Source organism: Triticum aestivum, chromosome 5B, assembly GCF_018294505.1.
Source record: "Triticum aestivum cultivar Chinese Spring chromosome 5B, IWGSC CS RefSeq v2.1, whole genome shotgun sequence".
Classification (NCBI taxonomy): Eukaryota; Viridiplantae; Streptophyta; class Magnoliopsida; order Poales; family Poaceae; genus Triticum; species Triticum aestivum.
Genome location: NC_057807.1, coordinates 359309255 through 359330236, shown reverse-complemented (window position 1 = coordinate 359330236; position 20982 = coordinate 359309255). Strand labels below are relative to the sequence as shown.

Here is a 20982-nt window from a genome sequence, read left to right as displayed (position 1 = left end):
CGGCATCGTTGAGCTGCAGCTGCATGACTTGCTGCGTCATAGCGCCCACATGCAGGCTGGTCTCGGCAACGGTGGTCGTGGAGCGGCAGGCCGCAACGGACGAGCTACAGGCAAACTGGAGCGGGCGATCAAGCGCGGTGGCGATGGGCTCGTCGAGCTCCTGTTGCACATCATCCATGCGCGGCAGCGGGATGAGGAGGGGGTCGGCAGTGCTGAAGAAGTCGGCCACCGGGTCCCGCCCCACCTCGGCAACCGCAGCAACAGCAGGCGGCTTGCGCGGGGCCAGGGGCAGCGGGGGCGTGGCCATGTGGATGGCAGGCTCCGGGCGGCAGCCAGCAACCCGCCCACCGGCCTCGCATCAGCGACTGACAGGCGTCCGACTCCACTGAAGGCTTGAGCTAGCAGCGTCCCTCCGGGGCTGCAGCGTGCCTCCGGGCTGCTTGCAGCCTAGGAGGGTGTCCTTCCATGAATGGCACCCGCTCATTCATCTCGTGATCTGCACCATAGTTAGTATTATTTCTCGTAGGACACAAAGACGTATCTTGGCCTTTCATTCATCTCGTGATCTGCACCATAGTTAGTATTATTTCTCGTATGACACACACGTATTGGTGTAAATTTTAACCTGAGCCGACACACTTACTGCGGTAGGTGAGCCTTTTTAATAGAAAAAGTCTTCATGGCTAGCTATTTTAAAATTAAACAACGCTTACATCGTCTGCTAAATATTGAAGAATAAATATAGGAGGTGAGTCCAACCACAAGTTTGGTGGATCAACACGTCCATTAATAGAATGGGTAGGGCATGGAAGGCGGCAAGACATTGTGTCCAAAGTGAGCCGGTCCCTCTCCCATGTTCTACTCTTCATCATGGGAGACCGCACCCTCACTTATAGGTCTTGAACCCCGTCGACGTTCAGGGAGACGGTAGATGGAGGACGTGGTCGTCGATGCGGAATACAACGAAAGTGGACGACGGCCGCCGGCGTAGGATAGATTTAGGGTCGCAACGCTTTTTTTCTTTCTAAATGTTTGAAATGTAATGAAATCCATCATGTTAGCATGAATCTCGTCTGGTTTGTACGAAAATCCGCCGTGTTTGCATTAATTTCCTCCTGTTAGTTGAAAAGTTGGTTTGAAATGTATGCATGCGCATTTGATGACCGCCTTGGGCATAGGTGTCCGCTTACTGGCCCCTGCCTGTGCATGGATGCCGGAGGAAATTTGGGAGATGCCCTAAGCGCTCTGCTCTTTTTTATGTGACTAAACGATCTGCTTTTCTCTAAAGGAAATACTGATTGCTTTCCTAAGTGAAACAAGAATCAATGTGATTTTTTTTTTATAAAAACACCGAACTGATTAGCAAAAATGTTAGCACGGCAGGAGAAGGGTAAAATACATGTACTGTGACGAACGAGAATTGCAGCATCGTACTGCAATCGTGTGACCAACCATGTACTTAGGGACACGCAAAAGGATAAGAAAGAATCTAAAGAAAAACTCAGAGAACATGGTCTTTCTTGCAAAGATCTTATTATTGAGAAGATAAATAAACCCCAACTATCAGTCACCAATGTACCGAGAATCACAACATCAGTGAAGAGATTATTACAAAATTCAGCTGTGTGGAACACAATGTCAGTGTCACTGCACAGGTGCCCTACGAAACGAATTAAAATATACTAGTAATAATGAAATTAAAAGGACGTGGTCTTTCTAAATCAATCGTGACTGCCTACACCTAATCCACCGATCAGTTATAGACAGGCGTCGTCGTCGTCAGGGGTCAGCAATACACGCGACGACGACAAGCGGTGGCGCGCGCATGCATGCACGGCGGCGTTCTCAAAAAAGGACGCCCACGCCGTGCACGAGCGCGCGCTCCGATGCGCGCGCGCCGCAGCCACGACCGGCGACTCCGCGCGCACCTGGCTACTTCTTCTCCGCGAAAAGCGACTCCGTGAACCGGGTGAGGTCCCTGTTCACCAGCGCGTTCGATCTGACGGCGGCGTCTTTGGCAATGGTGTCCACCAGCACCTTCGGCACCAGGCACTTGCCCTCGGCGGCCAGCCGCTCCTGCATGCCGCCGCACACGAGCAGCGCGTGCATGTGTTCCTGCGCCATGGCCGGCACCTTCTCGTCCTGGAAAAATCGACGAGAATTATTAACGCAATTGGTACTGCATTGAACGAGAGGTATGATAAACATTGATCAAGGTACGTTTGTAATGCCGTGGCTGTGTTAATTACCTCGATGTTGTTCAGGAGGGTGAGCATGCCGACCTGGGCCTGGAGGAGCTTCACGTGGCGCGCGGCCTCCTGCAGCATCTCGGCGGTGTTGAGCTTGTGGCCGCCGGGGATGAGGCGCGACAGCTCCGCCGTCTTCTCGCTGATCCTTCTCCGGCGCTCCCTCGCCGCGGCGCTCTGCGAGGACCCGTTGCCCGCGGCCTGCAGCTTCTTGGCGTCCGCTCCGCGCACGAACGGCGGGTACACCTGCGGCGGCGGAGGCGGGGGCGGGGGCAGTGGCAGCACGAACTCGGGGAGGAACTCCGGCACCTGCTGCGTGCAGGCATTGTCCCACTTCTGGGCGAGGCTTCCGTCCGCCGCCGTGAAGTCGAACCACGAGTCCTCCTCGAAGCCCCCGGCGCGCGGCTTCTTGGCGCAGCGCTGCTGGCCGTCCTCGTCGTCGTCGTCGCCGTAGGGCGGGATGTTGAGGAACTCGTCGAGGCCGGCGTTGACGGCGGGGTCGAGCGGGTCGTAGACGAAGCCCAGGAGCGCGTCGCCGACGTCGGGGTGGACGTCCTGCAGGAAGCTGACGTCCCGGTCGGCGCCGTCATCGACGCAGTGGAACCGCGGGCGCGCGGTGGCTGTCGGGCGGAAGCTGAGCGGGGCCATGGACATCGGGGCGTGGTTGCTTGCTATCTTTGCTAATGCTGCGCGCTGCTGGTGTGTCGCTGCAGAGCTCAACCGCCCTGGGACGGGGTCAAGGGGGTGGAGGAGGAGGTGGAGGTGGAGGCGGAGGCGGCGGCTCAACTTGAGTTTGCTGGGGTGGGTCTTTAACACAGAGGCAAGCGCAGTAATTAGTGGTGGTCTTAACGATTGCTTCGCGCGGTAACCGCCCCTTGAAAGCCGGGGACGCCGAGGCGGCGCCACCCACTCGCTCCTCATTAACCGCCATGCCATTCTCTCCCGCGGTTATGGCTTTTTCATCTCATCCCTCCGATTTCTTTAAAGTCCACACAATACTGAGCGCCCCTATTTAGTAAAAGAATTTTGTTTAGATGCTCAGTCATTGCATTTACAATGGCCAACATTACTACTGATTGATGCACTAATTAATAATTAATTCTCGCTAATACACGCAGGCATTGCATGCTAGTAGTATTGCTCAATAATGGAACTCTGAATGTATATCGAGAATAAGGCGCAGGAATTACAGTCCGTATTCTATATTTAGTCGAGATGACCAATTTTTTTTTCGGTGCAAAAATGTGTACGTGTCGGCACCTTTCCTGGAAAATGGAGGACTGGATTGCAACGAAGAAGACAATAGAGGAGCCAATCAGACCGGTTACCGCGTAATATGCCACGTCGATCTGTGGCTAAACAAAGCTATTTTCCCTTCATTTTCCCTCTTCTATGTTCCAGTAATTATTGTCTTGGATTCTCTTAAACGGTTAAAACGTCCTACTAAATCGTAGTTCCTGCGGGTTCCACCTCCCCATCATTCTCTGTAACCGCCATCCCCCGCCTCTCTCTCTCTGCGACGTGGCCACCCTGACGGAGGGGCTGAGAGCACGGGCGCCGCAACGTGATCCAAAACCAACTCCTGGTTCCTTTTTTCTTTTCTTTTTTTTGAGAAATGGTTCCTTTTTTCATGTGAACAATAATCCTGAAATCTTAAAAATGCACGCGCACTTTTTCGTAGAAACAGGCGGCTGGCTTGTTACTCACATGTGTGTCTTTTTTTTGTCAGCTAGTGAATGTTTTTTGTTAGCATTAAACTAGTAAGCTTGCACGTGTAACATACGTAATCTTAAGAATTTCATTAATGTTATGATTATCCAACCTTGGACCTGTGCAAGAAAGGTATACCAAATATGCTCGTTCAAAATATCATAAGCAACTTGAAAAATCATAGCAGAAAATAAAAACATACTCCCTTCGTAAAGAAATATAAGAGCATTTAAATCACTATATTTCTTTACAGAGGGAGTACTATCTTAAACTAAGAAGCTCTATGTGAGGCGATGCCCAGTTTCACCAGTTGGTTTCTTATCATGTGTCTTGAAGATTGAAAACATCATTGTTCCAAAATATCCTTCACTATTTGACAAAATATTCAGGAAAATCACAAGTACAATGACATGTGTAAAAAAGCACAGGGCACTACCACCCTTGACTCGTATGCTTGCACTTCAGCAACATGAAAAAACCATAAAAGATCAAGAAGGCGGTAGTCCATCCCACCACATCATGCAGAATTGCTATTTTTCGATAGTATTTGATGATATCTAAGGGCATCTTCTCCATATTCATCAATATTGTCGACAAATAAGTCTGATAGGAGTGATATGATCTACACCAGCCTTGCTGCAAAAAAGTGGAAAGAGTTTTACTTTCCAAATACCAAGCCATCTACACAAAGTCAAACTAATAGACTAACAACAATATATTCGTACATTGCAGTTCACCTTGCTACTGTTGCTATCTCAATCAAAGAGTTTTTGCACATGATAGTAACCATGCTCCTTAGGTTTCTTCTATGCACGGTATCAACCCTGTAAACATTTGTCGCTCCTTGCTGCTCTAAATATTGAAGCTAATCCCATACTCAGTTCTAATATGCTTTGTGCAAGCCCTATGAATATGTATGTGTTGACATATACTACAAGCTAAAACGGTACTCAGTCAACTCACATTAAGATGCAATTCATTCTGCAAGATTGTTTAGTGAACTGCTCCTAGCAGTCTATTCTACATGCATTTACATGCAACCCTAAGGGATCAATAAGTCCACAACCTAAATATAGCATACACTACGAAGGTGGTTAACAAAATAAGTAGATACAGTTATTCACTCAAGCTCAATAAAAATCTCCTCATGATTCTCAGTATGGAACACATCATATCAGTACCTTTACAATATTGGTAGTCAGTAGCAGCCTCTAATTCAACAATACCAGCCTGTAACTCAACAAGTGTTTACTCATGGCATCTATCTATTTGAAAAAAATACAATGACGTCAGCACAAAAATGACTTCAAAATATGGATAATCTTGCATTGCAAGAGGGCGTGACCTGATAGTGCCAACGAAAAAAGAGGACACAACCTGAAATCTTCCTGCACTTGAATATAAAGAAGATTGAAGTGTCACCTGCAGAAATAGCAACATGTTGATCAGTAAAAATAACTTCAACAGAAATCAAATGTGAGGAACTGAAAATGGCTAAAACAAAAATGAATAGTCCCAACATATATAACTAACAAAGAAAATGGCGGTGGAAAATCATAATAATAGGTAAGTCGTGCATTAACACTGTAAAAAGAAATTTACAAGATAAAAGAAGAAGTATCAAAAGCTTCATCAGAATTTAAAGGTTACACAATTTTGTTCCCGAATGCACTAGAGAATTGCACGTCGTTCCACAAAGATAGAAAGAGACAATCCAGCATACATCGAGAATTACATGAGAACGCGTCGGTCTAGCCGTGGAAACATTAAATCTGTAAATGGGTTCCCTTTACTCCATGTTAGATCAGGGACCATTATGTCTGAGTCCAACATTCTTCCAAATGATGTTCGTGACCAATTTTCACTTTCTCCCATCAACTTCAAAAGAACAGACGAAGATATACTACAAGTCATCCATCATAGGTCATATATATATATATATATATATATATATATATATATATATATATATATATATATATATATATATATATATATATATATATATATATATCTTATACTATCTAAAAGAAACTTAGTGTTCCGTTTCCCTTCTTACGTCGCTCACGATCGTCGTCCGCTGTTCGCTCGCCTCGTCCAGCCGCATATGGGCCAAGCCCCGCAAAAGCCCACATCTCACTCATGGTTTCATCTCCAACAACGCACGCACGTCGCTCCAAAGGTTCTAAAATAAACACACCGCTCAACCTCGATCTGGCTAGGGTAGGTTAGCGTCGGCTCCAACCCACTCCTCAGCCGCCGCTCATCCTCTCTGTCGCTCGACCACCTCCGCCGTTGCCTGCCCTGTTGGGGAACGTTGCAGAAATTTAAAATTTTTCCTACGGTTTCACCAAGATCCATCTATGAGTTCATCTAAGCAACGAGTGATAGGAGAGGGAAGCATCTACATACCACTTGTAGATCGCGTGCGAAAGCATTCAAGGGAACGGGGATGATGGAGTCGTACTCGCCGTGATCCAAATCACCGATGACCAAGTGCTGAACGGACATCACCTCCGCGTTCAACACACGTACGGAGAGGACGACGTCTCCTCCTTCTTGATCCAGCAAGGGGGAAGGAGAGGTTCAGGAAGAAGGCTCCAGCAGCAGCACGACGGCGTGATGATGGTGGAGAGGTAGTACTCCGACAGGGCTTCGCCAAGCACTCAACGGAGGAGGAGAGGTGTTGGGGAGGGGAGGGGCTGCGCCTTGGATCAGGTGTTCAGCCCTCCCCTCGCCCCTCTATTTATAGGGGAAGGGGGAAGGGGGCCGGCCCCCTCTAGATGAGATCTACAGGGGGGCGGCGGCCACGGAGGGGGGCGCCCCCACTAGGGTTCCCCCCCAACCCTAGGTGCATGGGCCCAAGGGGGGTGCCCAGCCCTCCAGGGGCTGGTTCCCTGCCCCTTGCGGCTCATGAGGCCCTCCGAGAGGGGTGGCCCCTCCCGGTGGACCCCCGAAACCCCTCCGGTGGCCCCGGTACAATACCGATATGCCCCTGAAACTTTTCGGTGTCCGTATGACAACTTCTCATATATAAATCTTCACCTCCGGACCATTCCGGAACTCCTCGTGACGTCCGGGATCTCATCCGGGACTCCGAACAACATTCAGTAATCACATACAAGTCTTCCTAATAACCCTAGCGTCACCAAACCTTAAGTGTGTAGACCCTATAGGTTCGGGAGACATGCAGACATGACCGAGATGGCTCTCCGGTCAATAACCAACAACGGGATCTGGATACCCATGTTGGCTCCCACATGCTCCTCGATGATCTCATCGGATGAACCACGATGTCGAGGATTCAATCAACCCCGTATACAATTCCCTTTGTCAATCGGTACGTTACATGCCCGAGACTCGATCGTCGGTATCCCAATACCTCGTTCAGTCTCGTTACCGGCAAGTCACTTTACTCGTACCGTAATGCATGATCCCGTGACCAAACACTTGGTCACTTTGTGCTCATTATGATGATGCATTACCGAGTGGGCCCAGAGATACCTCTCCGTCATACGGAGTGACAAATCCCAGTCTCAATCCGTGTCAACCCAACAGACACTTTCGGAGATACCTGTAGTGCACCTTTATAGTCACCTAGTTACATTGTGACTTTTGGTACACCCAAAGCACTCCTACGGTATCCAGGAGTTACACGATCTCATGGTCTAAGGAAGAGATACTTGACATTGGAAAAGCTCTAGCAAAACGAACTACACGATCTTGTGCTATGCTTAGGATTGGGTCTTGTCCATCACATCATTCTCCTAATGATGTGATCCTGTTGTCAACGACATCTAATGTCCATAGTCAGGAAACCATGACTATCTGTTGACCAACGAGCTAGTCAACTAGAGGCTTACTAGGGACGTATTTGGTCTAAGTATTCACACGTGTATTACGATTTCCGGATAATACAATTATAGCATGAATAAAAGACAATTATCATGAACAAGGAAATATAATAATAATCCTTTTATTATTGCCTCTAGGGCATATTTCCAACACGCCCTCCTCGGCCTGACCTCACCGCCGCACTTGCCGTCGCGGCTGCTGGTCCACTGAGGCCTACCGCCCCTAGCCCACATCGTGTTGAGCTCTCTGATCTGGCGGCTGCGCCCACACCAGCCTGGTCGGCGTCGTGGAGGTTATCCACGTTGACGTCACCCCCCACCAGCGGCATCGTGTCCTTCTCGTTACTCCATCGACAATTGCTCCATCACGGTGCGCAAGATATGTGAGTTGTGGCTGGGGCTACATGAGGCGGCCGCAAAGAAACAACGGAACTGGTTTGAGATGCGGCACCGGCCGAACAAGATCCATGGGTAATTGATTAATTAGTAACTGATATAATCAGATGATTTTTGGCAATTGATTGGGAGGCTGCATGGTGTTTCTTAGATGCCTTTTTCCTTATCATCAAAAGAATAGAGTGCCATATCATGATACAAATTCATCCAAACACTTGCGTTTGTACTAAATTTGATTTCTATTTATGCATGATTAACTGCACGGAGAAAATCATGCATATTGCTATCTAGGAAACCATGGCCGTCACAAAAGTGAGTAAAGCAATCATGAGATCAACTTCCACCACCGTCGACGCCGGAGCCGGAGCCAGCAGATCCATGTCCATGGCGCCTACGCCCGGTTCAGGCAGGCTGTACGAACTCAAGCAGCCGCCGCCGCTGCCTCAGCTTGAGAATGCGGACAGCATGGGGGTTCCTCAACCGGTGGATCGCTAGCGACGAAAAGAAGCCGGACGCGCGGGGGTTGATCTTCCACGCCGATATGTACATCAACGACCCCTATGCGCTGCAGCAACATCACCCGCCAGCCAGCGTCCATGCGGGCCAGCACACCTGGTGGTTCCTCGGCGAGTCCAAGTTCCAAAGTCCATGTGCAACAACCAAGAACAAGCATGGCGACCGCAGCTTCCGAACCAGGGGGTACTGGCCGCTGGAGCAGACCAAGGAGGAGCTTCCCGAAGAGGGCGGGCTTAAGGACAAATTCGGGTTCTATTGCTTCCTGTCCCTGTCCAATAAGCGCAAGACGTCGTGGCTCATGCAGGAGTTCACCAGTGACAGGGACAGAGGTGCCGGCAAGAAGTGTTGGGGAACGTTGCATAAAATAAAAAAATTCCTACGTTCACCAAGATCAATCTATGAGTTCATCTAGCAATGAGAGAGAGGAGTGCATCTACATACCCTTGTAGATCGCGAGCGGAAGCGTTCAAGAGAACGAGGTTGAGGGAGTCGTACTCGTCGTGATCCAAATCACCGGAGATCCCAACGCCGAACGGATGGCACCTCCACGTTCAACACACATACGGTCAGCGTGACGTCTCCTCCTTCCTGATCCAGCAAGGGGGAAGGAGAGATTGATGAAGATCCAGCAGCACGATGGTGTGGTGGTGGATGCAGCAGGGTTTCGGCAGGGCTTCGCCAAGCGACTACGGGAGGAAGAGGTGTAGCAAGGGGGGAAGGGAGGCGCCAGGTGTCAGGGTGCGGCTGCCCTCCCACCCTCCCTCTTTATATAGGGACCCCAGGGGGGCGCCGACCCTAGGAGATGGGATCTCCTAGGGGGGTGGCGGCCAAGGGGGGAAACTTGCCCCCCAAGGCAAGTGGAGGCACCCCCTCCCCTAGGGTTCCCAACCCTAGGCGTAGAGGGGGGCCCAGGGGGGCGCACCAGCCCACCAGGGGCTGGTTCCCCTCCCACTTCAGCCCATGGGGCCCTCTGGGATGGGTGGACCCACCCGGTGGACCTCCGGGACCCTTCTGATGGTCCCTGTACAATACTGGTGAACCCCGAAACTTTCCCGATGGCCGAAACTCGACTTCCCATATATAATTCTTTACATCCGGACCATTCTGGAACTCCTCGTGACGTCCGGGATCTCATCCGGGACTCCAAACAACTTTCAGTTTGCTGCATACTAATATCTTTACAACCCTAGCATCACCGAACCTTAAGTGTGTAGACCCTACGGGTTCGGGAGACACGCAGACATGACCGAGACTGCTCTCCGGTCAATAACCAACAGAAGGATCTGGAAACCCATGTTGGCTCCCACATGCTCCTCGATGATCTCATCGGATGAACCACGATGTCGAGGATTCAAGCAACCCCGTATACAATTCCCTTTGTCAATCGGTACGTTACTTGCCCGAGATTCGATCGTCGGTATCCCAATACCTCGTTCAATCTCGTTACCGGCAAGTCACTTTACTCGTACCGTAATGCATGATCCTGTGACCAAGACACTTGGTCACTTTGAGCTCATTATGATGATGCATTACCGAGTGGGCCCAGAGATACCTCTCCGTCATACGGAGTGACAAATACCAGTCTCGATCCGTGTCAACCCAACAGACACTTTCGGGGATACCTGTAGTGCACCTTTATAGTCACCCAGTTACGTTGTGATGTTTGATACACCCAAAGAACTCCTACGGTGTCTGGGAGTTACACGATCTCATGGTCTAAGGAAAAGATACTTGACATTGGAAAAGCTCTAGCAAACGAACTACACGATCTTGTGCTATGCTTAGGATTGGGTCTTGTCCATCACATCATTCTCCTAATGATGTGATCTCGTTATCAATGACATCTAATGTCCATAGTCAGGAAACCATGACTATCTGTTGATCAACGAGCTAGTCAACTAGAGGCTCACTAGGGATATATTGTGGTCTATGTATTCACACGTGTATTATGATTTCCGGATAATACAATTATAGCAGGAATAAAAGACAATTATCATGAATAAGGAAATATAATAATAATCCTTTTATCATTGCCTCTAGGGCATATTTCCAACAGTGTCCCACTTGCACTAGAGTCAATAATCTAGTTACGTTGTGATGAATCGAACACCCATAGAGTTCTCGTGTTGATCATGTTTTGCTCGCGGAAGAGGTTTAGTTAACGGATCTATTATATTCAGATCCGTATGTACTTTGCAAATATCTATGTCTCCATCTTGAACATTTTCATGGATGGAGTTAAAATGATGCTTGATGTGTCTGGTCTTCTTGTGATGCCTGGGCTCCTTGGCAAGGGCAATAGCTCCAGTGTTGTCACAGAAGAGAGTGATCGGCCCCGACACATTGGGTATGACTCCTAGGTCGGTGATGAACTCCTTCATCCATATTGCTTCATGCGCTGCCTCCGAGGCTGCCATGTACTCCACTTCACATGTAGATCCCGCCACGACGCTCCGCTTGCAACTACACCAGCTTACTGCTCCACGTTTCAACATATACACATATCCAGTTTGTGACTTAGAGTCATCCAGATCTGTGTCGAAGCTAGCATCGATGTAACCCTTTATGATGAGCTCTTCGTCACCTCCATAAACGAGAAACATGTCATTTGTCCTTTTCAGGTACTTCAGGATATTCTTGACCGCTGTCCAGTGTTCCTTGCCGGGATTACTTTGGTACCTTTCTACCAAACTTACGGCAAGGTTTACATCAGGTCTGGTACACAACATGGCATACATAATAGATCCTATGGCTGAGGCATAGGGGATGACACTCATCTCTTCTTTATCTTCTGCCGTGGTCGGGCATTGAGCCGAGCTCAATCTCACACCTTGCAACACAGGCAAGAACCCTTTCTTGGACTGATCCATATTGAACTTCTTCAATATCTTATCAAGGTATGTGCTTTGTGAAAGACCTATGAGGCGTCTCGATCTATCCCTATAGATCTTGATGCCTAATATGTAAGCAGCTTCTCCAAGGTCCTTCATTGAAAAACACTTATTCAAGTAGGCCTTAATGCTGTCCAAAAGTACTATATCATTTCCCCATCAAAAGTATGTCATCTACATATAATATGAGAAATGCTACAAAGCTCCCACTCACTTTCCTGTAAACGCAAGCTTCTCCATAAGTCTGCATAAACCCAAACGCTTTGATCATCTCATCAAAGCGAATGGTCCAACTCCGAGATGCTTGCACCAGCCCATAAATGGATCGCTGGAGCTTGCATACCTTGTTAGCATTCTTAGGATCGACAAAACCTTCCAGCTGCATCATATACAGTTCTTCCTTAAGATAGTCGTTAAGGGATGCCGTTTTGACATCCATCTGCCATATCTCATAATCATAGTATGCGGCAATTGCTAAAATGATTCGGACGGACTTCAGCTTCGCTATGGGAGAGAAAGTCTCATCGTAGTCAACCCCTTGAACTTGCTGATAACCCTTAGCGACAAGATCCATTTGTTTTCTATCGCTCGCCGATCATCAGGCAAGTCTGTCAAAGTTCATACTTTGTTTTCATACATGGATTCTATCTCGGATTGCATGGCTTCAAGCCATTTGTTGGAATCTGGGCCTGCCATCGCTTCTTCATAGTTCGAAGGTTCACCGTTGTCTAACAACATGATTTCCAGGACAGGGTTGCCATACCACTCTGGTGTGGAACGTGTCCTTGTGGACCTACGAAGTTCAGTAGCAACTTGATCCGAAGTACCTTGATCACCATCATTAATTTCCTCTCTAGTCGGTGTAGGCACCATAGGAACATTTTCTTGAGCTGTACTACTTTCCGGTTCAAGAGGTAGTACTTCATCGAGTTCTACTTTCCTCCCACTTACTCCTTTCGAGAGAAACTCTTTTTCCAGAAAGGATCCGTTCTTGGCAACAAAGATCTTGCCTTCGGATCTAAGGTAGAAGGTATACCCAATGATTTCCTTAGGGTATCCTATGAAGACGCATTTTTCCGACTTGGGTTCGAGCTTTTCAGGTTGAAGTTTCTTGACATAAGCATCGCATCCCCAAACTTTTAGAAGCGATAGCTTAGGTTTCTTCCCAAACCATAATTCATACGGTGTCGTCTCAACGGATTTAGACGGAGCCCTATTTAAAGTGAATGTAGCTGTCTCTAGAGCGTATCCCCAAAATGATAGCGGTAAATCGGTAAGAGACATCATAGATCGCACCATATCCAATAGAGTGCGATTACGATGTTCGGACACACCGTTACGCTGAGGTGTTCCAGGCGGCGTGAGTTGTGAAACGATTCCACATTTCCTTAAGTGTGTACCAAATTCGCAACTTAAATATTCTCCTCCATGATCTGATCGTAAGAACTTTATCTTTCAGTCACGTTGATTCTCTACCTCATTCTGAAATTCCTTGAACTTTTCAAAGGTCTCAGACTTGTGTTTCATCAAGTAGACATACCCATATCTACTTAAGTCATCAGTGAGAGTGAGAACATAATGATATCCTCCACGAGCCTCAACGCTCATTGGACCGCACACATCAGTATGTATGATTTCCAATAAGTTGGTTGCTCACTCCATTGTTCCGGAGAAAGGAGTCTTGGTCCTTTTACCCATGAGGCATGGTTCGCATGTGTCAAATGGTTCATAATCGAGAGACTCTAAAAGTCCATCAGCATGGAGCTTCTTCATGGGCTTGACACCAATGTGACCAAGGCGGCAGTGCCACAAGTATGTGGGACTATCATTATCAACTTTACATCTTTTGGTATTCACACTATGAATATGTGTAACATTACGTTCGAGATTCATTAAGAATAAACCATTGACCATCGGGGCATGACCATAAAACACATCTCTCATATAAATAGAACAACCATTATTCTCGGATTTAAATGAGTAGCCATCTCGTATTAAACGAGATCCAGATACAATGTTCATGCTCAAACTTGGCACTAAATAACAATTATTGAGGTTTAAAACTAATCTCGTGGGTAAATGTAGAGGCAGCGTGCCGACGGCGATCACATCGACCTTGGAACCATTCCCGACGCGCATCGTCACCTCGTCCTTCGCCAGTCTCCGCTTATTCCGTAGCTCCTGCTGTGAGTTACAAATATGAGCAACGGCACCGGTATCAAATACCCAGGAGTTACTACGAGTACTGGTAAGGTACACATCAATTACATGTATATCACATATACCTTTAGTGTTGCCGGCCTTCTTGTCCCCTAAGTATTTGGGGCAGTTCCACCTCCAGTGACCCTTCCCTTTGCAATAAAAGCACTCAGTCTCAGGCTTGGGTCCATTCTTTGACTTCTTCCCGGCAACTAGCTTATCGGGCGCGGCAACATCCTTGCCGTCCTTCTTGAAGTTCTTCCTACCCTTGCCTTTCTTGAACTTGGTGGTTTTATTGACCATCAACACTTGATGCTCTTTCTTGATTTCTACCTCTGCCGACTTCAGCATTGAAAATACTTCAGGAATAGTTTTCACCATCCCCTGCATATTGTAGTTCATCACAAAGCTCTTGTAGCTCGGTGGGAGCGACTGAAGGATTATGTCAATGACCGCCTCGTCCGGGAGGTTAATGTCCAGATGGGACAGGCGGTTGTGCAACCCAAACATTTTGAGTATGTGCTCACTGACAGAACTATTTTCCTCCATCTTACAACTATAGAACTTGTCGGAGACTTCATATCTCTCGACCCGGGCGTGAGCTTGGAAAACCATTTTCAGCTCCTCAAACATCTCATATGCTCCATGTTGCTCAAAACGCTTTTGGAGCCCCGGTTCTAAGCTGTAAAGCATGCCGCACTGAACGAGGGAGTAATCATCAGCACGTGACTGCCAAGCGTTCATAACGTCTTGGTTCTTTGGGATGGGTGCTTCACCTAGCGGTCCTTCTAGGACATATGCTTTCTTGGCAGCTATGAGGATGATCCTCAGGTTCTGGACCCAGTCTGTATAGTTGCTGCCATCATCTTTCAGCTTGGTTTTCTCTAGGAACGCGTTGAAGTTCATGTTGACATGAGCGTTGGCCATTTGATCTACAAGACATTTTTGCAAAGATTTTAGACTAAGTTCATGATAATTAAGTTCATCTAATCAAATTATTTAATGAACTCCCACTCAGATTTGACATCCCTCTAGTCATCTAAGTGTTACATGATCCGAGTCGACTAGGCCGTGTCCGATCATCACGTGACACGGACTAGTCATCATCGGTGAACATCTCCATGTTGATCGTATCTTCCATACGACTCATGTTTGACCTTTCGGTCTCTGTGTTCCGAGGCCATGTCTGTACATGCTAGGCTCGTCAAGTTAACCTAAGTGTTTTTGCATGTGTAAAACTGTCTTACACCCGTTGTATGTGAACGTAGGAATCTATCACACCCGATCATCACGTGGTGCTTCGAAACGACGAACTTTAGCAATGGCGCACAGTTAGGGGGAACACTTTCTTGAAATTATTATGAGGGATCATCTTATTTACTACCATCGTTCTAAGTAAACAAGATGCATAAACATAATAAACATCACATGCAATTAAATGGTAGTGACATGATATGGCCAATATCATATAGCTCCTTTGATCTCCATCTTTGGGGCTCCATGATCATCTTCGTCACTGGCATGACACCATGATCTCCATCATCATGATCTCCATCATCGTGTCTCCATGAAGTTGCTCGCCAACTGTTACTTCTACTACTATGGCTAACGGTTTAGCAATAAAGTAAAGTAATTACATGGTGTTAAATCATTGACACGCAGGTCATACAATAATTAAGACAACTCCTATGGCTCCTGTCGGTTGTCATATTCATTGACATGCAAGTCGTGATTCCTATTACAAGAACATGATCTCATACATCACAATATATCATTCATCATTCATCACAACTTCTGGCCATATCACATCACAAAGCAATTGCTGCAAAAACAAGTTAGACGTCCTCTAATTGTTGTCGCATCTTTTACGTGGCTGCAATAGGGTTCTAGCAAGAACGTTTTCTTACCTACGAAAAAGCCACAACGTGATTTGTCAACTTCTATTTACCCTTCATAAGGACCCTTTTCATTGAATCCGCTCCAACTGAAGTGGGAGAGACAGACAACCGCTAGCCACCTTATGCAACTAGTGCATCTCAGTTGGTGGAACCTGTCTCACGTAAGCGTACGTGTAAGGTCGGTCCGGTCCGCTTCATCCCATAATACGCTGAAGCAAAATAAGACTAGTAGTGGCAAGAAAGTTGACAATATCTACGCCCACAATAGATTTGTGTTCTACTCGTGCAAAGAGAACTACGCATAGACCTAGCTTTGATACCGCTGTTGGGGAATGTTGCATAAAATAAATTTTTTTCTTACGTTCACCAAGATCAATCTATGAGTTCATCTAGCAACGAGAGAGAGGAGTGCATCTACATACCCTTGTAGATCGCGAGCGGAAGCGTTCAAGAGAACGAGGTTGTGGGAGTCGTACTCGTCGTGATCCAAATCACCGGAGATCCTAGCGCCGAACGGACGGCACCTCCGTGTTCAACACACGTACGGTCAGCGTGACGTCTCCTCCTTCTTGATCTAGCAAGGGGGAAGGAGAGGTTGATGAAGATCCAGCAGCACGACGGCGTGGTGGTGGATGCAGCAGGGTTCCGGCAGGGCTTCGCCAAGCGACTACGGGAGGAAGAGGTGTAGCAAGGGGGGAAGGGAGGCGCCAGGTGTTAGGGTGCGGCTGCCCTCCCACCCCCCCTCTTTATATAGGGACCCCAGGGGGGCGCCGGCCCTAGGAGATGGGATCTCCTAGGGGGGCGCCGACCAAGGGGGGAAACTTGCCCCCCAAGGCAAGTGGAGGCGCCCCCTCCCCTAGGGTTCCCAACCCTAGGCGCAGAGGGGGGCCCAGGGGGGCCGCACCAGCCCACCAGGGGCTGGTTCCCCTCCCACTTCAGCCCATGAGGCCCTCCGGGATGGGTGGCCCCACCCGGTGGACCCCCGGGACCCTTCCGGTGGTCCCGGTACAATACTGGTGAACCCAGAAACTTTCCTGATGGCCGAAACTCGACTTCCCATATATAATTCTTTACATCCGGACCATTCCGGAACTCCTCGTGACGTCTGGGATCTCATCCGGGACTCCGAACAACTTTCGGTTTGCTGCATACTAATATCTTTACAACCCTAGCGTCACCGAACCTTAAGTGTCTAGACCCTACGGGTTCGGGAGACACGCAGACATGACCGAGACTGCTCTCCGGTCAATAACCAACATCGGGATCTGGATACCCATGTTGGCTCCCACATGCTCCTCGATGATCTCATCGGATGAACCACGATGTTGAGGATTCAAGCAACCCCGTATACAATTCCCTTTGTCAATCGGTACGTTACTTGCCCGAGATTCGATCGTCGGTATCCCAATACCTCGTTCAATCTCGTTACCGGCAAGTCACTTTACTCGTACCGTAATGCATGATCCCGTGACCATAGACTTGGTCACTTTGAGCTCATTATGATGATGCATTACCAAGTGGGCCCAGAGATACCTCTCCGTCATACGGAGTGACAAATCTTAGACTCGATCCGTGTCGACCCAACAGACACTTTCGGAGATACCTGTAGTGCACCTTTATAGTCACCCAGTTACGTTGTGACGTTTGATACACCCAAAGCACTCCTACGGTGTCCGGAAGTTACACGATCTCATGGTCTAAGGAAACGATACTTGACATTGGAAAAGCTCTAGCAAACGAACTACACGATCTTGTGCTATGCTTAGGATTGGGTCTTGTCCATCACATCATTCTCCTAATGATGTGATCCCGTTATCAATGACATCTAATGTCCATAGTCAGGAAACCATGACTATCTGTTGATCAACGAGCTAGTCAACTAGAGGCTCACTAGGGACATATTGTGGTCTATGTATTCACACGTGTATTACGATTTCCGGATAATACAATTATATCATGAATAAAAGACAATTATCATGAACAAGGAAATATAATAATAATCCTTTTATCATTGCCTCTAGGGCATATTTCCAACAGGAAGGGCGTGCCCGCGCTCCCCAAGCTCTATGTCACACCGCGCGCCACCGACGAGGGCCTGGGAGGAGTCTACAGGGAGGACGGCCTCACGGCGGGGAACAAGAAGCATGTCCCGGTAGACTTTTTTGCCGCCGCCGCCGCGTTGATGCCCCCGGGGAGTGTTCGTGTTCTCTAGCAAGATGAATTTGAGCTGCCACATGCGTCGAATCTGCCACCTTCGCCCCCGCCTCTTCCTCATTATAGCGGCGACGGCCAAAACTTCATGAAGGTATTTGGATGTGGTATGTATGGATCAATAGCATAACCATGTGTCTTCTGTGGCATATTGCTTAGGTGTGAGGGGCAGTAGCAGTAAGGGCCTTCGTGGCCTTATGTCCTCCCTTTCCTCTAGCCTCCTGTCACCTCCCTCATGTCCAACGGCTGGAGTACACATGACCAGCTTCCCCCTTCGTGTGGGTGAGGCAATGAGATGAACGGATCCGGCAAGCGCTTGCAGAGAACGAAGCCAACGTTGTCGCGGCCGGCGGAGTCCACGCCATCGTCTACCTCATCTTGTCTACGGCAAAGGAAATCATGCTCAGTTCATTTCTGCACCCATGTTTTTGTTCAAGTCATTTTTGGTTCCCATGTTGATTCGCTTTCCTATTGCTTCTACATTTGTAAATTTATTTATTTATTTCTGAAGTAATAGAGTATGTTTGAGATTGTGTTTTCCTAAAGAATTTCAGTATATGAATGGGTTGTATAGTATCTGTAGTTAATACTGTCCACCATAATTTACACATTTTCATTTGATAATGGAAATAATTGTAGGGAATAGCAAAGCATAAGCTCAAATGGGTTGGTTATTTAACTGGGTTTTCAGTTTTCTCATAGACATCTACAGATTTGGACCAACAAGACATGATGGTCGGCGGGTTATTTAACTATGGTCTTTCTTCTTCATTACCGATTTGTCACCTCTGCAGCTGGGAGCCGTGAACGTCATTGTAAAGGAAATAACTTGCAGAGGGCGTAGAAGGAGATGCCAATGGAAAAGAGATGAGTTGAGTGTGTGTTTGGAGATCCCAACGAAAAATAAATGGAGTGTAGAGTGGTCAAGAGGAGGAATCAAGCCAGTCTTATTTTATTTTATTTTGAACTTGAGCCAGTCCTATATTTGTCACAAGACATGATGGACATTTGGTTGATGCCCATCCCCCCGAAAGGAAAATAAAAATATCTGATTAATGCATTCAGATATTTTTTGTATCGGGCTGAAAGAGTCTTGTTAGGGTACACATTCATCATAATAGAGGTGGAATTTTAATATAATCACAAAGTTGTATAATTATCCAGTGTAACTTTTCTCAATTTATTTTGTACCCCGTAGCAACGCACGGGCATTCACCTATAATAATACAAGAAAGTCGAGAATGTTGCCCTAAAGATATAGGTTGAACACATTCAGCATATACCCCCATTGCAATGCACGGGCAACTAAATCATAGGTAGGAACTGATACAATCACATTCATATTTACAAGCAATAACAAATTAACATGCTAAAATATTTATAACCCGTTGCAACGCACGGGCATTGTCCTAGTATATATATATATATATATATATATATATATATATATATATATATATATATATATATATATATATATATATATATATATATATATATATATATATATGGAAGAATGCACTGTAATGGAACAAGAACTAGAATAATACACAAGTAATCATAAACAGAAAATTGATTTAGGATCGCAATTCAACATTTTCTTTTGAGAAGAATTGCAGGAGAGTGAATTGTAGGCTTCTAGGCATCCCTTCCAGATGAATAAAAGTGGGTAAAAAATTTCGAATTCTGGTCCCATTGCACAATGAAGTATGTACATAGGGCAACATGCTCGTGGGCTTCTGGGCATCCCTTCCTACCTTAGTTATGACACCGGCCTGGGAGTATATCTACCTTTTCTCACGTTCGATCAACTTTACATTGATTTCAACAATGATTTGATGGTGCTTGAACATTTTCCTATTTCCCATATTTGTTCCTTTCACAATTTTATACAAGAAAAGGTAGCGTGTATTTGCTTCTGCATTTAAGAATGTAAGAGAGAAATAGTATTTGCAAGACTATAGCAACTACATCAGTGCAAAAAACATACTACAAAGTATTAAAAAGATCCTAAGATGAATGTAATGTATATTTTTTGGAAGTGCACAACGCAATATTACAGAGTTCGGTAGAGGCTTCAAGTCTGTCAAGTCTAAATGGTAGAATAATTGTTTCTCAGAACTAACCAGGGGAAATGTCTTTGCTAGCAGTTTTTTGGTCAGGTTTCTAAATAAACATGTGAAATTTCTGTTTGGAAAGAGCGCGTCACCTCTTCAATGATTGCATTCTTCAGCATCTACAAGGTAAAGCATAAACATGTGAAATACAGTTAGCCTTTGTAATAAATTTTTATTAGCAGATCCAACATATGTTTCCTACGTAGATGATAGAGCTAGCAGATCTCACCAAGAGATCGTCGTCGCCCTACTTGAAGCTCCTATTTGCTGAACATGTGACACCAGAGTCGTGTGATCCTCCACTGGGCAATGTGTAGACAACCTTGAGCTTCATTTCCTCAATCACCTTATCAGCCTCCTTGTTGAACCGAGGAATACATATAAAGGTAGAATATAGTTGGTGGAATGCCAATCATTTTATCCAGATGACAATGCAAGGCTAAATCATATCATAGAAACCAGTGATTATGAGTTTTATGCTCACAGCATCAGGGGGGATTTCATCCATGTCGGTGCTGGCAGCTACCCTGGTGCTCTGAATCAAGAATTTATCCTTTGATTGCATATCTGGGGAGTACTCTTTCTGTAACTGTAGGGTAACTATAACCCAAAACAAGAAGGCACATGCGCGCACATCAGAACCAAATGAAGAATCCTGGAGTACGTATGCATGTATGCATGCTTGTTATCGTGCAAGAATCCCACGGCTGGAGGATGCTCGTGTTCGGCCAGACGAAGTACTTCCTCTGAGACGTCGTCTTGACCTGAAAAATGAAAAAAAAGAACAAACTCTGATCAAACCCGAACCTCGATCTTCTTCAAGAGCTTCACCGAAATGCACAGCGGAAAACAAGAGTCCTCGCAATTCTCCAACCCAATGGCGAACGTTGAAGCTAATCAAAATCAGCAACAGTCGGCGGTCACCGCTCTCACGGCATTCCACG

The 20982-nt window shown here is 46.8% G+C and overlaps 1 protein-coding gene and 1 pseudogene across 1 annotated transcript; one reads left to right on the top strand and one right to left on the bottom strand.

Moving 5' to 3' along the window:
• Positions 1–1589: 1589 nt before the first annotated feature.
• LOC123114784 (uncharacterized) lies at positions 1590–8139 on the bottom strand. Its single transcript, XM_044536196.1, has 3 exons — positions 7999–8139; positions 2250–3053; positions 1590–2142 (listed from the first exon to the last, which is right to left on the bottom strand). Exons 1-3 carry the CDS (start codon positions 8137–8139, stop codon positions 1933–1935), a joined length of 1155 nt encoding a protein of 384 aa, XP_044392131.1. The 3' UTR covers positions 1590–1932.
• A 364-nt stretch (positions 8140–8503) lies between these two features.
• LOC123114783 (uncharacterized) lies at positions 8504–18623 on the top strand (annotated as a pseudogene).
• Positions 18624–20982: the final 2359 nt, after the last annotated feature.